We start from the raw sequence: 22301 nt of genomic DNA, 5'->3' as shown, positions 1-22301 counted from the left end.
AAGGATATGTAGTGGTAGGACAAGGGGTTCTGGCTTTGCACTGAAAGATGGCAGAGTTAAATTAGGTATAAGGAAGAAATATTTTACCCTGAGGGTGGTGAGCCCCTGGCACAGGTTGCTCAGAGAAGCTGTGGGTGCCTCATCCCTGGGAGTGTTCAAGGCCAGGTTGGATGGAACTTTGAAGCAACCTGGTCTAGTGGAAAGTGTCCCTACCCATTGCAGGGGTTTGGCACTGGATGATCTTTAAGGTCACTTTAAGGTCTTTCACCATTCTGTAATTCTATGATTCTATGATTGCAAATGGAGAGTAGGCTCTTGTCCAAAAACTTGTTTTACTTGAACAGGAGTGACAATTCCACAGAAGAATATAAAAAGCCTTTCTCACTTTTATCATGGTCCATATTCAGCTCTGCTGTCTCTCTGGACCTCTGCCTTGGTAAGGAACTGTACAAGTTAACAAAACACCACACATCAGTAGTCATTCAATAGCCAATAGCTCATGTGACCACATTCATGTTTTTTGAAACTTTGATGGAATAAGACTTGACATTTTACCTGAATGTTGGCATAACATAAAGACGTTTTTCAGATTTTATATGTGCATCTCAGCTTGATTTGCTCAGTTTGTTCAAGATTTAGGTAACATGCCATAGAAACTTCCCAGCCTGGAAGGTAATGATTCAGAAGGGTGATCTTCCACGATTTCTCTCATCTAACAGACTGTGCAGATTTGCTTTTGGCTACGATGCATGCTGGAAATGTCCTGAGAGCTCTTGGTTGAAATCATACTGCCATTCCTAGGTAAAACATCAGGAACTGAAAAGCAATGGGAGAAGGCAGCAGAAAGCAGTAGAATGTAATCACCATTTAATAGCATCTGCTTATAAAGTATTAGTAGATGTATATACATTAGACAAAATATCTTACAGAGTTGATCATGTTTTGCAGTATGTGTCTATACAGACAAATAATCATGAATAAGTTCTGTATTATTTTTATTTGTCAGGAATGAAGCCAGAATGCACTGATATTTCAGAAAATGGATGAGATTTGTACTTCAGTGGAACTGAAGTAGAAATCTTTTTAGAAAGGACAGAAGATGCCTTTTTTCTATGTAGATCTACAGCTGCTTGAAATAGTGTTTTAGAGTTACACTTTTCATCACTTCTTTTTTTTTGAAAGCTGTAAGACTGAAAACTGAAAGAAACCACAAAAAATGGATTCTGTACTGGCTTTGGAAGTTATTGATTGCCAGATGCCTTGCATGTGAAATACCTATAGAGTCTTAGTCCCTGTCAGTCACAATGCAGTTAAACAGGGCATCTCCTCGTCCTGTCCATGTCTCTTTAAGCTCCTCCTCAGAGTGAGGGCAGGGGGAAGTTTTTACTTACAACAGGAGGAATGTTTCCCTGAGCCTTAATACCTCCTGTCGTAGTGCACAGTAAGATCTTTTACAGGGTTATAGAGTAATTTGCAGTGGAGCTGTTATGAAACCACAAACTGTAGGATATAAAGCAGTGATCCTATTTCAGACACAGGTCAATTTTTTGCTCCTGTGTTCATTGCCACTGGCTACAAGAACACTGAAATACTGAGTTGAGCAACCCAAAGTATCCTTTTCTTTTCCTTGCCAGACTCTTGCATAACTGCTGTCTTCTCTGTTATGGCTTCCTACTTACATTTTTTTCCTTTCTGTCCAGCTCCAGCTCTCTTCCTGAGCACAACAGAGGATTGGGCAGTGAAGGGATCCTGACTAATCCAGAGGCTTTAGATAATTAGCTCAGACAAGATCACTAACTTTTTATGACAAGTGTTGAATAATCTCTCTACTATGTGCTTGAGGGACAGACATTCAGCAGGTGCAAACAGAGATGCAAATATTGTCTGTAACCCAGGAACCATGTGAGGATGTGGTGTTTTTGGAACCGACTGAAAACAGGAGGACTTGCTTCCCTTAATCCTGAGTCTAGGATGACAACCTTACTTTGCACTAGTAGCATAAAGTGACATAAGGTTTAATAAGCTTTTGTGTCTCCTGGAGCCCTTATTTGTCTGGAATACAGAGTGTTTGATTAACACTTTTTTTTCAGGGTACTTGAAAAATGTTGCATAAAAGTTATTGGCAATTTATTGCTTCAACTGAAATTAAGGAATACTTTGCCCATGGTGAAAGAAGAGGTTGCCAAAGACAGACACTTACTCAAGAACAGTCTGGTCAGCATTATTAATTTTTTTAATTATCTCACTTTCTTGTCTTTGTTGCAGTGCTGCCAAGAGTTTTGCAACTCTGTTTGTGAATGTGGATGTCACTTCTGAACCCCACGAGGTCTCTGCCCTGTGGTTTCTGTGGTATGTGAAGCAGTGTGGGGGGACAGCAAGGATATTCTCAACGACCAACGGGGGACAGGTACTGTCAGCTGTTACCTTCTGCGGCTCTTGGCAAGCCCTAGTTTAACTTCATTCTTTGGCTTGTTTATTTTAGTTTAGAGGGCAAACTGAGTTGTCCATGAGTTTTGAGTCAGTAGCACATTGGTAACTAGTTTTAGTCATTTACACTTTGATCTGGGTCTTGCAAAGCTACTATTGAAGACTGCTCCTATACTGAAAGCATTGCCCCAGGTTTCAGAAGATTTGTATCTGTTCCTGACTCTGGCTTCCTTTTGGACTGTGATTCGAAGATGAACTTTCCTTATCCACATTGAAAAAGCAAAGTTTTACCTATGCTTATTTCTGTCATGAGTCTGACACAAGCCTTGCCACTGCAGAAGCTCTTAATGGAGATGGCAAGGGCAGCTGCAAATTAATGCTGAAAATGCGGTCCAGAGCTGGGTTCCTAAGATGCCAGTTTCCAGGGACCAACACTGTTAAGATTTTAAAATCATCCTGAGGAAAATGACTGCCACTGTTTGAAAATGGTATTGCTCTGAAATGTTTGCAGTCTGGTACATTAGCGTTGCTTCTGTATATGAAGAAAGTAAAGACTGTTAACGGTCTTCTACTTGAGAAGTGCAAATTTTACTAGTTGTATTAGAAATAGAGATATTTTTAGAAATGCAAATTATTTAATCATAAATAAACAAAGATGCAAATACATTAAACCATATTAAATTCATAAATATGCATAGATAAACAATAACTTGATAATTTAATTGTAAGTATGTTTAATTAAATATTTGAATTCTGTACTTTGTTAGAGGTGATTTAAGTTAGGTTAGACTATGGACTGCAGCAGACATTTTTTATGTGAGCTACATCAATTCTTATACCTTGTTATTTATTACGAAGATCAGGTTTCCTGCTTGTGATGCACAGAGTTCTGCAGGGATGAGTGAACTCAGAGAAAGGTTTGAACGTTCAGGCACTTTGCCGGAGTCTGGCTGATTCACACAGGCTTGTGGAAACTGTTTGGAGAAAACATGAGAAGGGATTTTCCCATGAGGTTACTGTTACTTCTAGTTTTAACTGGTGGTCAAATATGGGAAGTATTTGAGGAGCTCACTAAAAGAGAAAGTAATGTGGATACATTTCCAAGTGAAACTGCCGAATTTCAAAAAAAGGCTTAGATGACAATGGAAGGAGGGAGTTTGTTTTGAATGCCAAGGAAAACAATACCTGCTTCACAAGCACCTCTCTGCTGAGCTGTTTCTGTGTTTCAGGAGAGGAAGTTTGTTGGGGGTGCTGGCCAGATCAGTGAGAGGATGATGGAGCGCCTGGGAGGTCGAGTGAAGCTGAGGAAGCCAGTCATCCGCATCGATCAGTCGGGTGAAAATGTCGTTGTGGAAACATTAGATCATGAATTATATGAGGTAATGAAATGTCCCAGTAACAAATCACTAGTGGTGGGGTGGATGGATAGAAAACATTCATCTTTTCCTTTTTGATTTCTTCAAAATCCTATTAAAAAATGTAGCAGAGATTGAAGTGACTGTGACAGAAGGTCATACTTTCTCATTGTCTTGAAGTGATAGCAGTGATAAGTTTTAAAGTGTGTATTCCTACTTTTCCTTTACTAACATATTTTCTTTGTGTTTACCTTCTGAATTAAAGGGTGATTGGAAGGTGAACACAAAAATATAGCTTGATAGTAAACTTTCTGTGAAAAACATTACAAGCTTTACTTCCAAGTTATAACAGAGGAGTCCAGATGGAAGGGATACCAATGCACTTTTATAGCACAGTGCTTTCTTTTAAGTACTGGAGAAAGGGCAGCTGCCCATCATTTGAACAGATGGCTGTTTATATAATACTTGTTTGTTATTTAATGGGCAGGGTTTTGTAAGAGTTTATTTTTGCAATTCTTATGCTAAATGCCAAAATTCCTTCACAAGATACACCCTGCAGCCTCCCCAGATGTCTGCCAAGATCATTGGAGCAATATACTTAGATTGAAGTAATGAAGAATGTGTTTGGCTTATGTGTGATTTCTCTTCCAGGGCAAATATGTGATCATTGCCATTCCCCCAGCACTTGGTTTGAAGATTCATTTCAACCCACCTTTGCCCCCAATGAGAAACCAGCTCATCAATAGGATTCCCATGGGCTCAGTCATCAAGTGCATTGTGTACTATAAGGAAACCTTCTGGAGGAAGAAGGGTATTGTGTTTTAATTGAAAGGAGTTGTGGTGACAGAGGGGAGAGAGTGCATAGCAACAGAACAGACTTTTTGTTTAGAAGATGCTAAACCTTAGAGGAGAATTCATATGTTTCTATGCCATTTTTGCTTTCCCCTGTGTGAGAAACTTGAGAGATCAGTTGGGAAGAGAGAGTGGATGAGGGAATAAAAAGAAGGAGGCAGTTGTGAAGGGAGAACTCAGGCTTATTGATTATTGCCTTGGTTGTTCTTTGGGGTGGTCCCATGGTGTAAAGGAGAGCACTCTGGACTTCTGAATCCCAAGGTCCTGAGTTCGAGTCTCAGTGGGGACTCCCTGCCATCTGATCCTGTCAGATCTCGGATGCTCAGCAGGGTCAGCTCTGGTTAGTACCGGGTGCTGTGACAGTCCTGAGGGCTTCACTGTCACTGTCCAAGCTCGTTCAGCCATGGCAGATGGATCTCAGGACTTAAACAGTGGGGCCAGTTCTGCGCATGCTGTGCCTCACCTAAAAATCCACTGCACAGGCTGGAAGGGCACACCCACATGGGGAGAGCCCTTCCCAAACCTTTGTTCGCGAAGTCTGGCCATACACTGTACATATACACACTGGTTGTTCTTTACTGTCCTCTCCTTCACTGGCATCTGGGTATGAGTCTCTGTCATTTGAACAGGATTGGAAAGGTACAAGTGATGTGTGATAGAAAGGGATTTTATGCCGTCAATTATGAGTCTGCAAAAATTCTGCCATCTGAATGCACTGGACAGCATTAGTTGAAGCTGTCATCAAATAGGCATCCCCAGCTGGGCTAGTCATCCTGGACTTCCCTTACATGCTGAACTCTTCCATCGTGGTTCCTCAGCTCTCTTGTAGAACTTAACTGAATCTAAGACAAACTGTAGTGTAATAGCACCCAGTTCTCATCACTGGCTGTAAAGAGCCCACACCTCTTTGCCTACAAATGTCATCCACCCTTCATCTTTGTGAATGGCTTACAGGGCTCTGGATCCTGTCATGTTCTGACTATTGGGTTTGAGATAGATTGGCAGCAGGTGACTCCCATTTCCTACCCTAGTTCCTGATAGAACCTGTAGTTTGCATACTGTGCTTTGCTAATACCACTGTTCTTTCAAGACCAATGTGTTTTCTTCAAATCCATAAGAACAGTTGTGTTTTCAAAACAAAGTACAAATATCTCTTATGTCTGACATAAATATCACAACTGTGGTAAAGGCACTTGGACATCTTCAGTATTTGAGAGCAATCTGTTTCTGTGCAATTAATAATTACCTTGCTAACTAAGTTATGGGATAAATTATTCTTCCATCATCAATTCAACAATGGGAGGTTCTTTTATTGATTTTTTAAAAGATGATGAAAAGGATAACTGTCAGCACATCTCAGATGTAAACATTCTCTTCTGAGATAATTTAGCATTTTTCTGACTCAAGGCAGCGCTACACTGCTTGCAGATCAGCAAGAGAGCTGTGTGCTAATCTTTGTCACTCCATTTTGTTGTTGTTTGTTTGGGGGGTTTGTTGTTGTTTGTTTGGGGGGTTTGTTGTTGTTTTGTTGTTGTTGTTCTCTTTTCCATTGTTTTCCTATCTCCCTGTATTAGAATCATAGTATCTGAGAACGATGGAGACTGGGAGAGATCTCTAGATGTCATCTAATCCCATGCCTTGCTCAAAGGAGGGTGAATTTAGATCAGGTTGCTTAGGGCTTTTTCCAGTCATGTTCTGAGTATTTCACAAATTCTTGGAAGCTCCTGAATTTTGGTACATAGATCCTAACTACTTTTCCACCTTTTGCTTAACAGGGTATTGTGGTACCATGATCATTGAAGATGAGGATGCTGCAATTGGTTTAACACTTGACGATACTAAGCCTGATGGCAGCTTTCCTGCCATAATAGGGTAAGAGGCAGTGTCTAATTAATGCCTTTTTATTTTGTCTTAGAGGCAACAATTGAAATGGAAAACCTACTGCTTTTTAAAGACAATACTTTAAAATAATTAAAGGGTTGAGTTTTTCAGTGTATGGTGATTATGTTCTGTGACTGTTTTATTTCAAAAAAGTTTTCTCTATGATTTAATTGCTAATTAAAAAAATTAAATTCTGTCTTTTTCTCACTGGCATCTTTTGCTTTGTTACAAAGCACAAACTTGGTGAAGAGGGAAGGGAAGAGGAGAAAAAAAGAGGGTGATTGCAGAAATGTGAAGTTTTCTCCCAGTATTGCAGTTCTTTAAATGAAAATTTGTTTTCTAGAATTACATTTTGCTTTGTTCTGATTTTTTTAACAGCCAGAGAGTATGATCAGACTTAAAAATTTTATCAAAAAATAATTTTCAGCTCAATCCCAGGCTTCACCTGTTGTTCCTACATGTTTATATCCATGACTATATAAAATTAAGGTAATTGGGAAACAGCTCATGAAAATATTCTAACTTGAATCTCAAAGTGGTTCCTTCCACAGTGAGTCCTGCAAGCAGCAGGCAAAGAAAATAACATTGTGCAGAGAAGTGAAATGGATATTTTAGATAGAGACCCTAAAGCTATTATTGTGAATCACAGTGTCCCATCATAAGGTATTGGCATTTTAAATAATGCAAGAAGTGTAGTTGGATAATGGGGATAAAAATGTTTGTGGTTTTCCTACAGCTTTATTCTTGCTCGAAAGTGTAGAAGACTGACAGGTCTCACAAAAGAAGAAAGGTAAGTACGAACACGGGAGACCTGTGCAGAATCCAAGTCAAGATTTTGTTATAAATGACCAGAGAAGGAAAAAAAATGCCCTGATTTGAAGGGAGTTGTCTATAACCTTGTGACAGGAGGCAGATATGTCACTTTGAGGAGGAAAGTGTCTTGGTTTTGGGTAAAGGCCTCACTCAATTCCCACAAACTGGCAGCAGATGTGTAGCTAGCCCCTGCCCTTTGGAAACTCTCTACTCCTGGTTCTTATTTTCCCACAGGGCTGATCTGCTTTTGTGACTCTCAGTAAAGAACTACTCTGAGCTGCTGGATATGAAAATTGTGTAGAAATCCACTCGCCCTGACTGCAAGGGGTCCAAGGCCAACCTTCTCCCCACACTGCTACCTCTCTGGCTTCCTGCAGGTGCACTGAGCTCTTTGAAAGCTTGTCAGAAGGGACAGGCTTGGCCACTGTGTTTAATTTTTTTTCCCTAATCACTCTGGAGGGTCTTTTCAGTGTCTGCAACTTAGTGAGCTGTAGCTGCCTTGAGCAAGACCTCAGCATCAAGAAGGAGTCAGAAAGCTGCCTCCATCTCTCCACCCTCAGTTATGGGAAAAAATGTCCCTCAGGCACAGATGAAAGCCATTTTATTGTCTTCTTGAAACAAATCTTTGCATACAGTAGTGCTCTTTTGTTTATTACCAAAATAGAATTTACAAAGTAGTGGGTTTTTTTCCATCATGCTGATTCACAGTATCTGATCAAATTAAACCTACAAGTAGAGAGTGTGGATTATGAGCACAGGCTTAGTTTGAAATTGAGAAAATAAATTTATTTTTAAAGCATGCCAGAAGGAATACTGAGTCCAAGTAACATTTTTACAGGAATAAACTAGAGAAGGTGTAGTAACCTCAGATTCGCTTTGCACATAATCTGGCAGTCTGTGGATAGTGGGTCTACATGGAGCTGTTAACATCCTGGTCTTTTCAAATGACAGCCTGGTACTACAGAGCCCTTTAAATTTTGGCAGGAATGGACAAGCACTGAAGCTTTGAGATAGACCTCCAGCAGATGCCAGATGTTGAAAGTGATGTAGGTATTCTGAAACACACTGTCCCAGCATTTAAAGCCATCCTAGGCATCAAGTGGTGTCTTACTCTCTGTGAACACTCCAGATACAACAGAGCATTTGTAGTCTTCGAGAACCTGCTGGTCTGTTCTGCAGCTCCTGTCCTTCACATAAGCATGTCTCTTTCCAGCAGAAACTGGGGGCCAGGAGAGGGCAGAGCATGAACTCAGACCTTCCAGTGTACACTTGGGGTGCAACCAGTTTAGCTGGGGGCTATGCTCACCTACAAATGCAGCCTGGGCTCTCCATTCATCACACTGATGACATTGTAAGGGTTTTGGTAATCCTTGGATATGAAGAGCAGAACATGGAGGTTGTGGCAGCTATCCTAAGTCATGACTGGGAACAGCAGTTGTGGGAGAGGGTGCAAACCTTTTAACAGCCTAAGCCTGACACTGAAGAGAGTAAAACTCACTTCTACCTTCCCAGGCCAGGTGCCAGTGGAGCAATTGCAATGGTTAGGTTGTGCCCTACCTTTCAGAGCTGTGCAATGAAGGCCATGGCATCACACAATGCTGTGGAATAAGAGACCAGGGAAAAGAGCTGTCTGCGTTTGCATTCCTTCCACACTGGGCAAACTCTCAACAGACCCTGCCTTGGTAGCTCCAGGCAGAACATTCCTCTTATTTAGTGCTGCTAGCAATTTCACAGCTGAGTCCAAAGCCAAGAAATAAGGATTTTACTTACTGAATATTCCATATGTTCCATGCTAACTTCAACTACAAATACATAAATAAGAATTTATTTAAACTGTTCTAGGATGAAAACGACAGGTTTTGCAGAGAAAACAGCACAGCAGCAAAGATTGCTCTTATTAGGGGTAATGTCCTCAGTGCTTGATTTCTGCTGGTACAATTCAATCCTTTAGAAATTGCTGGGCTTTAGTTTTGGTTTGGTTTGGGGTTTTTTTGTCAAATAATACCTTATTATTGGTGAATAATTCCTTCCAAGGTCAAAATTTCTTAAGCGTTGAAGATGCCCTTGACCTGAAGCTTAATACTTAGTTTTGAACAGCTATCTTGAACTAACTTTATTTGTATTTGCAATGTACTCAGCAAACAGCTGTGATCTTGCACCTTTTTGGAGCCCTGCAGCTGTCCACAAGTGAGAGTATCTACCTGCCCCTGTATGCCATTTCCAGGCACCCTGGAGGGTCTACAAATCATATGTGGAAAAAGGACTGGGCACAGGCATATCTAGAGGGGTCCTTCTCATTGCTGTCAGTGTTGGGAGGAGCAGAAGCAGATGGGTCCCAGAGGGATAACTCACTTCCATGTGGAGCCCTGTGGTGTTACTGACCTGCCCCGAAAGCAGGAGCCAGAGGGCATTTGCGAGAGGTGGTGGGCAGACCTCAGAAGAGGCTTTGCTGGATCCTGCTCTTAAAATGGCTTTGTTGTGTTCACACCCTGCGTAGGTGCTCTGGTCTGCAGGACACGGTGGTCACCTCACTTACAGAGAGACAGAAAGAGAGATGAAGGAAATGACCCCTTTTATTATGGCTATTGCTGCATTCAAGTCACCCTGTGACTGCAGAGGGCTGTTCATTTATAGGTCCTGCAGCTCTCTGACACTTCCTGGCCAGTCACTGCTTCTGGAGTAAGGCCAACCCTTGTCCTGTGCCCCAGGGCAAAAGGAAGGGGCTGCTTCCTTCTCCTCTGCTTCTGCTGCTAGGCTTGACACCTGCCAGTAGCAAAATAACCACAGAGCCATGGCTCTTCCTGAACTGTAGCAGCCTTCACTTTCTTGCTCAAGCACATGAGGACACCCTCAAGGCCCTTCAAGCCATCCTTTTTCTCCTCATCCCCTTTCTATTGCATTCTTTGGGTTCAGCTGCTCGTGGGTGTAGCTGGGCTCCGTAGAGCTGGGTTGCTTCATGCAGTTGTTGTATTTGGTTTCCTTGTAGACTTTTACAGCTGCTGGTGTAGCCCATGCAGTTACAGAACTGGGACTTCTGTGGAGTATGGGATTTTTTTTCCCAGAAGTAAACACCTTTCCAATGCTGCATTTGAGTTTTTGTTTTTCATAATTATTAACTGTTATTTCAACTTGATCTTCCTGCTTTTGGGAATTGGTGCAGTAAGACCCAAAAGCTTGTAGGAACAAACTTAGTTCTGATTGGGGTTGTCTGTGGAATTAAGTATATGCATGGATTAATAGACTCATAAACTAAAATAGGAAAAAATTTTATATATACAGAAATAAAGTACTGATTCCCTGAGAGCTGCAGTATATCAAGACCTGCATCTTTGTAGGAATAAACATAAGTTAGACTGTTTGCCAAGACAAAAAAGTGCAATGCCTTATCACTCTCTTTCCTGACAGCCTGGAGAACATTTGGATAATGTATGGAACTGGGCTGCTGGAGTTGCCTTAAGGGAACAGCTTGTGTAACTGCTGATAAAATCAGCACTTATGCAGCACAGGAATTTGAGTTATATCTAGTGATCCAGAGGCTGACCAGTTAGGATAGATCCCCAAAAACCTGGAACCTCAAATTCAAGCAGATTACTTGTTCTCTTGTAACTAGGGTACATTAGTGGTAGTTTGTATGCTCTTTTCTCACACTTTCTGTTGCTTTTCTCTTGCAGGAAGACGAGGCTGTGTGAGCTCTATGCAAAGGTTCTGGGATCAGAAGAAGCATTACATGTAAGAACAAAATCTAACTGTAGCTTCTCTGGAAAAGGTACTTGCTACAGGAACACTTAACTGCCTTCTGTAGAGGACTGGAGAGAAGATTATGGCAAGTCTTGGGTTGTGTTTGACAGTGAGGATAAGAACGAGCTTATGAAATCCTCTCTTACTAGTTAAGATCCCTTGTTGGGTTTTCTTTTGCCTTTCCCTCATCTTCTCTTTCCTCTTATATTGAATGACTGTTAGGATCTGTGTGATCTCACACTTGGAGTATGTGATTAACACTGTTTATGCTTTAAAGACAGTTTTACACCAGTTAAATGTAGACGCCAGTCTGAAAACCACATTATTTTCAACACAATTACATTGTACGTAAAACCATGCAAGTGTCACACTGTGCATTTGTAACAGTATATATTTGTATCCAGGGTACCTACTGAAGTATTACCTCTGTGTACACCAGGGGTTAATTTTGCTTTACATGGTTCAAAGAATAAATTTGTGCACAAAGCATAAATTTACAATGACATATTAAGAGGATTATGTTCTACAGTGGCCACATTAGCTAGTTCTTTAGACACTCCTAGCTATTTTTAAAATTTAAGTCTTATTGTGTTGATGTACCATTAAGAGACTTGTTAAATGTGCTTGTCTTGTCAGATGCTGACAAGCAACAAATGATAAGCTGTTCTGCTCTGCTCTCTCCTCAGTTCTGTTATTAGCTTCCTTAAGACTCTATCCTTTCCCTGAGTGAATTAATCTCTGTTTTACAGCCAGTGCATTATGAAGAGAAGAACTGGTGTGAAGAGCAGTATTCTGGGGGCTGCTACACAGCCTACTTCCCACCAGGCATAATGACTCAGTATGGAAGGTACAGTGTCTATTTATAGTGGGCTTTGGAGTGGTGAGATAAGACCAAGTTAATAAATATCCTCAGAAAGGGTCATAAATCCTCTGTCACTGTTCACTTTATACCTTTTAAGATCACTGGGGAATATTTTAAAGAGATAGTATAACCTTCCACTTGTCTCAGCTGGGCTGTGTGATGGATGAGTTCAGTATCATTAGGGGCTTTTATTCACTCCTGTTATTTGGTGAGTACAGCTCAGAAGGTTCTGGGAAGGGAGCTGGGTAGCTTTCACAGTGTGTTTACAAAGCTGGCTTTGGGTACTGGAGAACTCTGTAATCATTCCCAGCACATCTTTAGCTGCTGTTTTATAAATACCAGCAGAGAGTTAATTCTTGCCAACAGTGAGTGATTTCTTTGGACTGTTCCTTTCTTATTAGCAGTCAAGGCTTAATATAGTAATCAGTGTGCCACTGTATACAGTCTTCTCCCACCTAAGTTTTTTGCATAAAAATAAGATTTAGCAAGAATTAAAACACTTATACCAGGGCAATGATTGGATTCAGATACACAGTTCTTAATGTGGTGGGATAGGCCTTCTTTTGAAGTTTAAGTTTTTACAATTTAAAATGAACTTAGAGCAATAAAGCACTTTAATGAAAATCTTAATAATGCCTTAGTATTTAAAGTAATTTTAGTGGTAATTATTGCAAATTCTGGCAAAACCAGAGTTAAAACTTTTTTTTTTTTAATTTATTTTCTTACTGTTTTAGATATTATGAGGATACACTTCAGAATGCTGCACTGTGCCAGTAATGCTTAACATTAGTACTTATGGCACTGGCTAGAATTGTAAGGTAGAGTAAGTCTCACCTCAAAGTAATTGTCCTTTACACCTATGAGCACTGTAAATGTTTAGAAAGTGTGAACACTGGTCTATTTACTGTAAGAAATTAAATGCAATGCAGACTCCCCTTCCAGCTCAACTCTCCCAATGTTACTAACTGTAAATGTTATTTAAAACACTTTTTTAATGTTAACCCAATTATTTTTGTTCTTTCCTGATATGTCCTGTGTGACTCACTGCCTGTCCCCCTCCAGGATCATTCGACAGCCCATTGGCAGGATCTATTTTGCTGGCACAGAAACAGCCACAGAGTGGAGTGGATACATGGAAGGGGCTGTCCAGGCTGGAGAAAGAGCAGCCAGAGAGGTAGAGACGCACTGTCGAGTATCCTGTGGAAAATGAAAGGTCTTATAGTTGAAGAAGTAATGGGAAATGAGTGTTGATGGCTTCAGGTGTTCTGATTTTTGATGCAAGTCCCTGCAAAAGGGAAAGACTTCAAAAAGGATTTGGAATACTTAGAAAAGTCTCTGGCTATTTTCTCAAACTCTTCTCTGTTTCCAGGAATTAAATCCTTTCTTCTTTTACAGAAATCCCAAATTCTCACCTAGTCATTTTTCCCTCAAATGGGCACTGTTAGTCAAAATACTGAGAGGTCATGGCCATTAGAGCATGGGAACAGCTCAGTCCTGCAGCTTTGCACCCCGAGCCAGTCCCTTCCTCAGTATTCCCAACAATACTATTGACACAGTGAAATACCACTGAGACAGCCTTACTTAGAGTCATTAAAAAAGGACTTAGATATTTTGCTTTGGAGAAAATGACAATTCCTCAGGTATTTTCAGGAACATTAGAGTTTATGGAGCAGCAAAAGAAATTTCATCATTGTTTTATGAGATGAAGGGAACCTTGTGGCTAAAAGCTACAGTCATGGAACAGAAATTGTCCTGGAAGAGATCTGGAGAGTTTGTCTAGCCTGTACCTCTGCCCCAAAAGACAGGGATCAACTGTTCCTAAACTGACCCAGTTGAGAAAGTTATACCTGAGCTGCTCCTGAAAGCCTCCAGGGGCGGGCAGTGCTTCATGGTCTCACTGATGTACAGATGTTACAGCAGAGCCTCCAGAGGCCTCAGCAGAGAAGTTGACAAGTGGTGCCTGACTGGTCAAAAATTTTGTTGTTTTCCTTTCCTCATTTACTTGAGAAAGGAAAATATATTTAAAATCCACGGCAAGGGTGTTTCTCACTCCCTTGCTCTGAAGAATTGATGGGGCCTATGAATCTTGTCTACAGTAAAACCCATCATAAAAGATGACAAACCTAGAAGTGACTGGAATAGGAAAAACATTAATATTGCCATTTCCATTTTATTTTATTGTAGAAGAAGCTAATCTTACTGTCTTCCTTGACTATAATTTCAAACAATCTTTGCTGTCCTGCTGATCTCTGGTATCTTTGATAATTTGAATGTTATTTTTTTTGTTGTAAAGGCTCTCTGTTTAGATTTGCTTTCCTGTGGCTGAAAGTAGTGGTCTGTCATCACTCCCAGGATGCTCTTCTTCTTCCTACATGATGATAAAGTTTGCAAAGCAAGCCACTCCTTGTAGCTGGTGTAAGCACACCATATATGCCAGGAGTGTCTGCTTGACTCTTAGTCATATTCCCATTACCCTCTTCTCATGGGACTAGTAAAGTTATGTTATCTTCCATGGACTAACTAATACTAAATAGATTTTTCTGTTACTGTTTCTATGTTCCACTAGGAGGAGTGTCTTATTGAGTATCAGGCCTCCCCAGAAATGAGCCACAAAAGGCTGAGTTTTCATCTAAAATTTGAATACACTGTGATTTATGTGCTGTCATTATCTTCAGCATGCCATTTTAAAAGAAAAATTGAAGCCAGCTTTTTTCCCCCTTTTCACCTTTTGAAGAATCAATGGTGCTTACTGAGAATGTTACTTACTTTCAGATACTGTTTGCTATGAGGAAAATCCCAGACAGTGAAATTTGGAAGCCAGAACCTGAATCAGTTGTAAGTATTTATGTAGATTAAATGGACTGGGGTTTTTTCTGTTGCTTTGCTGATGAGATAAAGTTTTGTTGGCTGTTTTTACGGAAGTTCACTAAATCAAAGCCACAATGAACTTTCACTTACCAAAACTGCCCTTCCCTAAACAGGAACATTTTAGAAACTCAGAGAGGGTGCCCATCTGACAGCTCTGGAATGCAGGATTGGAAAGAACTGCACTTTTTAAGTGGGCTGTGAATCACTTCCATGTGTGTGTTCTTCTTCCCTTTAACGGAGCAGAAAATTTTCATACACTACTTATTGATAACATTTAACAGCCTCAACCTAGTTCTTTTTTTTTTTCCTGCAAATATCTTGATTTATATCCTGCCTGTAACAGTGGAGATGTTATGTTGATAAGGGATGCTCTCTCTGCAGGATGTGCCAGCTTTGCCCATCACTACAACCTTCTGGGAGAGGAACTTGCCATCTGTGCCAGGACTGCTGAAGCTGATTGGATTTTCCACTCTCTTCACCTCTGTGGCTGCAGCTGGGTTACTTGCCTACAAAAAGGGACTTCTAGTTCGAAACTGAAAAAAGGTGCCATCTCAAAGTCTCACTCTTGAGGACTTTGCTTTTTCTTGGTGGGCTTTTTGACATGCACTTCCCTGTCTCCAAAATCCATTCAGGACTGAAGAAGAGGTGATAACAGTAGAGAAAAGAGGCTGGAGGGGAGGGATAAAGAAAGTGGTTCCATATTTAAAAATAACTCCTTGAATCCAGGCCTATTTTTAGCAGTAAATTTTTTGATTGTTGAATTTCTAGGATGCCCTGCCAAGAGTTACCACCTTGGTTTTTGTCCAGGTCTCAGAACAGACATGACAAAATACCTCTATAAAGCCTATTCTGATGAGATTTTCCAATGTTTTTACACTAATATCTGAACTAGAACCTGAAAGTCTTCACAGTCACAGACTCTATTTGTACTGTACTGTACAACACAATCTCTAGTTGTAAGCAAAAGATTTCTGCCTTCCTGTGTGGCAGACTGAGAGGAGAAGTCCACAGCTTACAGGATTAGGCCGTTGGACCTGAGTGTGAATGGAGAACCTTGTGCTGATGTACAGACACAACCTCTCAAACCTTTTCCACTCAGTCTGACATCTTCTTGCCTTGAAGGTCCTCTTTTTAGTTTCCTAAGTTGCTGCAAGTTAGCAGGAGAGAACGGATTACCTTCTGCCTACCCCATCAAGTTGTAAAGCCATCCATAAAAAACTCTTTCACATGCATTTTTCTTAAATCCTTCCTTAATTTGTACTTGTTCGGTTTATTCTTTGAACACCTTGAGGCTGTCTCTTGCCTGGTGGGACACAATGGGCCTTAAAATGTAGTGTGTGCATTAAACAAAAACAAAAAACCCACAAAAACAAAAACTAAAAAAACAGAACCCCAATAAAACCTCTCAACTTATGTGCCCCCAAATGCTGCTTCATGCTGAACACAGCTTTGCTGATTCAGAGCCTCCCAACCACCATATTCATGGGATTTGTAGTTCTGGTCCTGCCTGCTGTGCTGTGTTGCACTGACTGTGCACGTTCAGTAACTAATCAAGGATGTAAATGATGGAGAGATCAAAGAGAGCAATGGATAGGAGAGTCACATACAAGTGCTTGTGTCCTCCACAGCTTGGGATCTTTCAAATAAAGTTAAAAAAAGTTAAAAGGGAAGAAATAAAGAAGGCAGGGTGTAGGAGAGTAAAAAACCCAACCACCAAAACCTCACTGCCTACATGTCTGTGTGTCAGTACCTTGTAGGTATTTCTGCTGTGTTAAATCTGCACAGCAGGAAACAGGAAGACACAGGTGTAACTTAGAACAGGATTTGGTGCATATGAAGTTTGAGATGCCTGAAATTTTTCACAGCCTGTTTGCTCCACTTCTCCCTTCAATCAGTGCCAATTTATATGTAAAAAAATATATTTCAGTAAAAAGCCATGGAGGGGAGTATAGCAATAAATTCAACGACTATTGTGAGCAGACAGTAGGGGAACTGTACCTCCAGTGTCAGGCAGAGTTTTTGGGCCAGCAGGTGATCTTGCTTGTGCAGAGTAGTACTTCCTTCTCCAAATAGTCCCATGGAAATTTACTGAACTACTTAGAAAGCTGTAATATTTGTGAGCAGCACATCGTTTTCTGGCCCTCAGGTTTCATTCTTTTTATCTTGATATGCCAGTTAAACATCTTGAAGCAGCAGCTTGGATTTTATCACAATTGAATATCCTCATAACAGCCTTTTAAAATGCATAGGGGAACTTTTCAGACATAAAGCTCTTTAAGTCAGAAGAGCAGTGCAGCAATGTACATATGGCCTTTCTCATTGTATCCCATAGAGCTCTAATTTGCTGGGACATTTGCCTACTGCAGAGTGCTTCTACATGGCTTTCTCTCCATGGGATTTATTTACTAAATGAATCAGGAACTGAAACCTGAATGGGAAGTTCAGAGCTATTGCAAGTCAGACAATTCTTAGGCCAGAAATGAACATAGGAACCTAAATTTGGGAAGACATTCTTAAAGTCTTGGCCCTGATATTTGTAAGTGCTAGATGGTGATTACATACTTAACATATAAAGAACTGCTGCATTTGCAGATTATTTCCCTGCCAAAACTGTTTGGAATTCAGGTCCTGCTTCTGCCCTAGAAATACTCTTTCATTCCCTACAGGGGAGCAGATTCATGAAACTAATGAGGATAAATTACTTTTATTCATGTCCAAAATGTATCTCTCTCTTCTTTGCTCCAGAATCTGGCAGAGATTTTTCTAAGTCTAACTGACTGTGTGCCACAGGGGCAGAAATTCCAAGGAAAATCAGAAGTTAGGTAGTTAGAAGTGAGCTGAATCATAATCTCAGCTTTTCGTGAGACTGGTTAATTAAAAAGAAATTAATTGAAAATGTTCTATACTTATAAACCTTTCTTATTCTTAGTTTCAAAATGAAACAAAAATGGGAAAAACCAAAACCCCACAAAGCATTTTGCATGTTCTTCTGCCACAAGCAAAAGTAGGTGATACTTGAAATCTCAAATTAGGTTTGGATTCCCTGAGATTTCTAGCCAAATTGGATTGGAACTGGTAGGTTTGAACTGTAATATCTTTATTAACACACTAAAGTCTCTGTCTTCTTCCTTGCAGACTTGCAAAGCGTTAGGAAGGCTCTCTTTGTCCTTACAGATGTGTCCTGCTATGATTATGCTGTGGATTTTACCACCACTGTGGGATTGAAAGAAGGATTTGCTGTTGTTTTCTCAAATTTTTCCACATAAAAGGGAGTATGTGGCACTATGTGTACATGGATGGCAGCGTGATGAGTGAATTGACAAATGCAGGTTGAGAATTAAGCTGCTTCCCCATGGCCAGAGGGAACTGTGAGCATTGGTTTACTTTTTTAAATTCGAATTCCTGCCAACCCTTCAAAGAGAAGAATGAAGTCTGGTTTAATGGATAACAAATTGTGCTGTATTGTTAATTTATTAAGAAGTTTGATGAGACAACTGCTATCATGAAAGTTCCAACAGTTTATCAGCATTGTAAAATGTACTGTAGGAACAACGCTGGAAATAAGTGTACTTGTCTCTTATGAACTGAATTGTGTTACCATGAATTTTTTGTAATGCTCTTAAGGGTTTGCAGAAAGAAAAAGAAGTTCACTTTCTTCTACACTCTTCTGATAGCAACTGTATTTTGCAAAGAATGTTGGGTCATGCCATGAAAATCTGTGTTAACCAAAGTACTTGAAAGCCCAATTGCATAAACTACTCAACAATAACAAGGATATGAGCAATCTGAGGCAACCCCCTTGTCTTTCCTTTAACTAGTGTTCAGGGTTTTTTCTCAGTGCAGATTTAGATTCTAAATAGCACATCTTCTGTCAATACAAAGACATTAATCACAATTAAGTATATATCTCATCATTGTCTATCACTGGAACCCAAGGCCTGGAAGAGAAACTTGAGTCTTCTATTAAAATGCTCTTACTGTGTCCTCTGTGGAACTGCTGTTTCTCTGAGGTAGACTTTACAGATGTGCAGAAATTTTAAGATTTTTTTCCTCTTTCTTTGAGACATATTTTTGAGCAAGAAGTAATTCTGTGTCCTCCAGAAGTACTTGGGTGCAAAAGGGATCCAGGATTAAAAAACAGATCTGCCACTGCTCTCAAGGGAGAAGCAAACCCACTTAAATCACAGACTACAAATGCTCACAAATAAACTGACCTGAGTTTAAATGAACTGACATTCCCTCTCCCATCTCCACCACCTTAAGATCACCTTGATCTTACTTCTGCTGAAGAGCAGATTGTAAAAATGAGATGGCCAAAGCAGTCTTGCTTTCAAAGTCTCTCTACAGTCCAATTGTTTAGGCGTTGTCATAGACTGCTGCTTGTAGCGTGTCTCCTGTGGTCATGTGCAGGTCAGTGCTCAGTGATGCCTGCCTCTGTGTTTTGGAAAAAAAAAGAGTGACTTCACTTTGCAGGAATATATATGCTCTGTGTGTGATGAATTTGTGCCTTTTATAACTGTAGCATTTTCTAAAGTGCCTCTGTGGTGACTGTCTCCCTTGGTTTCCTTCTTCAGCTCCCTTTTCAATAGGCTCTGCAGATATTTTTATCTGCCAGCTGTGAACTTTTTTTAACCTTAATTAGAATCAATAAATATTGTCATGTCACATGTATTGTTTGAGGCTTTTCTTTTGTAGGAGCCCCTTTCGACTTGGTTGTGATGGTGAGTATTACCACCACAAGATTTTCCATTTCATACTGAATCTAGTGAGGTATCTTTGGCTTTTCTCAGTAAAGAAATCTCTGTAAAGAAAAAGGAGAGAAGGAAACCCACAAAAACCCAAGCAACCCCCAAAAAGTGCAAAAAACCCCCACCTGACCCATCAAAAAAAGAACCCCCAAAAAACAATTACAAAAAAGAAATCAAACCACATTTATTAATAATATATATGACCAACTGCCTTAGAATTATGAGTTAGATTTTATTGCTGTAGGGGGGTTTGGAGTGTCCCCATCATGAACATACACCCCTCAGAGCACCTTGTTTACCAGAACACATATGGGCAGGAACATATTTTATAGCTGCTCATTAGAGTGAAGAGCAGGTGGTGTGTGTGGCTGAACATGGGAAGAAACAGACCTTGTACAAATACTGTCTGGTGTAAACATAAAAACCCAGGAAGAAAAGAGAGGCAGAAATCACAGGCTTAATTTCACCCACCAGCTCAGTGTCAGTACTAGAGAGATAATGTAACTGAAGAACAAATTTGGTCTTGGAAAGGGACTATAGGCCATGAGTACTGGAAAAAGCGTGACCATCCATGTGAAAAACATCAAAAGTGTGCAGTGCTCTCTGTATAGGCTTAACTTCCAGTATTATAAGTTATAAAGGCGCACAAATACCATAAAAGAAGATATCCACAGCTAATCCCCCACATGCTCTGTAAAGCATCCATCCCCTAAGACACATGTCAGAACCAACAATGCATTTCACAGCCCTCAAAGCAGCCAACAAGTGATTATGACTCAAACATTGCTGCATTGGGTCCCACTTTAACCCTTTGCTCAGACGTACCCTGTAACATCCCAGAGGAGGCAAATGAAATGGTGTTATTAATAATTTACTTATTTACAAGGCTTTCAGTGTGCGTGTCAAAAAGACTGTCAGCCAAGGGGCACTTCATTATTTCCAGCAGTCCAGTGTACAGAAAATTAATGTGGACAGATGAATACAGGAGAAATCCATTTTGTTTAACATCTATAAAAGATAAAAATGTGATTTCCCGAGGAACCAATTAGAAATCCCACTCATTGTTTAGAAGAGATTAGGACGTGTTTGCAAATTCTTTGGCTAAATCATGCAAAACTCACTGCTACTATGAGAACTGAGGATCATTTCTTCCTCTCGTCTTCTGTAATTATACCAATTGCTCATCTGGAGCAAATCCCAAAATGTTTGAGGGATTGATGAATTTTGTCTTCTGGCTCAAGGCAGAATAAATTCCCGTTGGGCCTGTGAAATTGCCTCAGAAAAAAAGCATCCAAGAATGAAAGGCAAAGCTGGCCTCAGATTGTAGAACCAAGATACAGTTTGGCATCTGCTGGAATCAAGACATTCTTCTCTGTCTAGTCCTGGTCTCTGTGGTGAACAAGGAGCAAGATGGGCTCCCTCTCTGGTGTGTCAACCCATGAATGTACTGCAGGACTCCTGCAGACATGTCCTTCTCTCTTTCCATGTAGGAAAATATCTAAATGGGTGGGGTTTCTAAATCAGTATCTCACGTTTGAAATATGTGGAATTGCCTTCTATCTCGTGCATGTCTATCACTTATTCTGCAAAGGCCACATATTTATCCACCTACAAAGCAACTCATGAGCCAAAACACAGTTGCCTTGTGCCTCTCAGACATTTGAGGGCACCTTGTCAGCCTCCAATTGCTGATCCAAAAGGAGGCAGCTCTCCCAATGTCCTAAAGCAGCCCACAGGGTGGCACAGGTGCTCTTTGAACACCAAACTAGGCAGCTTCTGCCTCCCACCAACTGCTCATGGCAATTAGGTACTTTGGGGGATATTTAGCTTTGAAGAAATGCAAGCAGGGATGATGCAAGCTCTGTGTTGCAAGTTAGTAAGTTGTGTGTTAATAGATTAACATATAATATGTTAATACACAGCTGTCCCTTATGCAGGGAGACTATAGAGTGATTTTGTTTGGCATGATATTCTAGTCATAGTAGAATAGTGTTTGCTGGAAAAGCCTTAGCAGTTGAGTGCCAAGTTAAGCTGTAAAAAAATACACCTGAGTATTGTAAGTTGATTTTAGAGTGCATGACTTGTACAGTCAGTAGCAATAAGCTTTTCTGAAGCTGGGCTAGAAAATTCTAAAGTTATTTTTAAAAGGAATCACAGAATCACAGAATAGTTTTGGTTGGAGGGGATGTTTCTAGGTTATCAGTCCAATCACCCTGACATGGGCAGGGTCGTCTTCAACTCAATCAGGTTTCTGAGAGACCCATCCAACCTGAACTCGAATGTTTCTGGAGGTGGGGCATCTACAACTTTTCTGGGCAGCCTTTTCCAGTGTTCCACCATCCTCACTGTAAAAAATTTCTTCCTTATATCTACTCTAAATCTATCTTTTTTTTTAGTTTTAAACCCTTTGTTCTATTGCAACAGGCCCTGCAAAAAAGTCTTCTTGTAAGCCCCTTTTTGGTACTCGAAGGTGCTCTAAGGTCTTTCTAGAACTATCTTTTGTTCAGGCTGAACAGCCCCAGCTCTCTCAATCTGTCTTCAAAGGAGAGGTGCTCCCGTCCTGTTATCAACTTAGTGCCCTCCTCTGGACCCCTCCAACAGGCCCATGTGTCTCCTGTTAGCTGTCATAATAGTTGTGTAACACATATTCACTGGGTCTTTACCCACTGCCATGCTGGCTTATCCCAGTATTCCATTCTTCCTGGTATTGCTGAAAGAGGCAAACCAAGTTGTTCTGAGTCCAAGACAGTCTCATTC

The 22301-nt window shown here is 40.5% G+C and overlaps 1 protein-coding gene across 1 annotated transcript in view; it reads left to right on the top strand.

Annotated features, from left to right (window-relative positions):
• LOC139676611 (amine oxidase [flavin-containing] B-like) overlaps positions 1-19461 on the top strand; it is a 52003-nt gene extending 32542 nt beyond the window's left edge. Inside the window, exons 6-16 of the mRNA XM_071565750.1 lie at positions 2266-2407; positions 3657-3806; positions 4434-4593; positions 6410-6506; positions 7252-7305; positions 11000-11057; positions 11816-11913; positions 12991-13102; positions 14701-14763; positions 15178-15339; positions 17932-19461. Coding sequence (XP_071421851.1) covers positions 2266-2407; positions 3657-3806; positions 4434-4593; positions 6410-6506; positions 7252-7305; positions 11000-11057; positions 11816-11913; positions 12991-13102; positions 14701-14763; positions 15178-15333 — 1090 coding nt within the window. The 3' untranslated portion in view covers positions 15334-15339; positions 17932-19461. The remainder of the gene's footprint in view (positions 1-2265; positions 2408-3656; positions 3807-4433; positions 4594-6409; positions 6507-7251; positions 7306-10999; positions 11058-11815; positions 11914-12990; positions 13103-14700; positions 14764-15177; positions 15340-17931) is intronic.
• Positions 19462-22301: the final 2840 nt, after the last annotated feature.

Source organism: Pithys albifrons, chromosome 1 (genome assembly GCF_047495875.1).
Source record: "Pithys albifrons albifrons isolate INPA30051 chromosome 1, PitAlb_v1, whole genome shotgun sequence".
Classification (NCBI taxonomy): Eukaryota; Metazoa; Chordata; class Aves; order Passeriformes; family Thamnophilidae; genus Pithys; species Pithys albifrons.
Note: the sequence above shows the minus strand (reverse complement) of the source record. Positions and strands in the feature narration are given on the sequence as shown.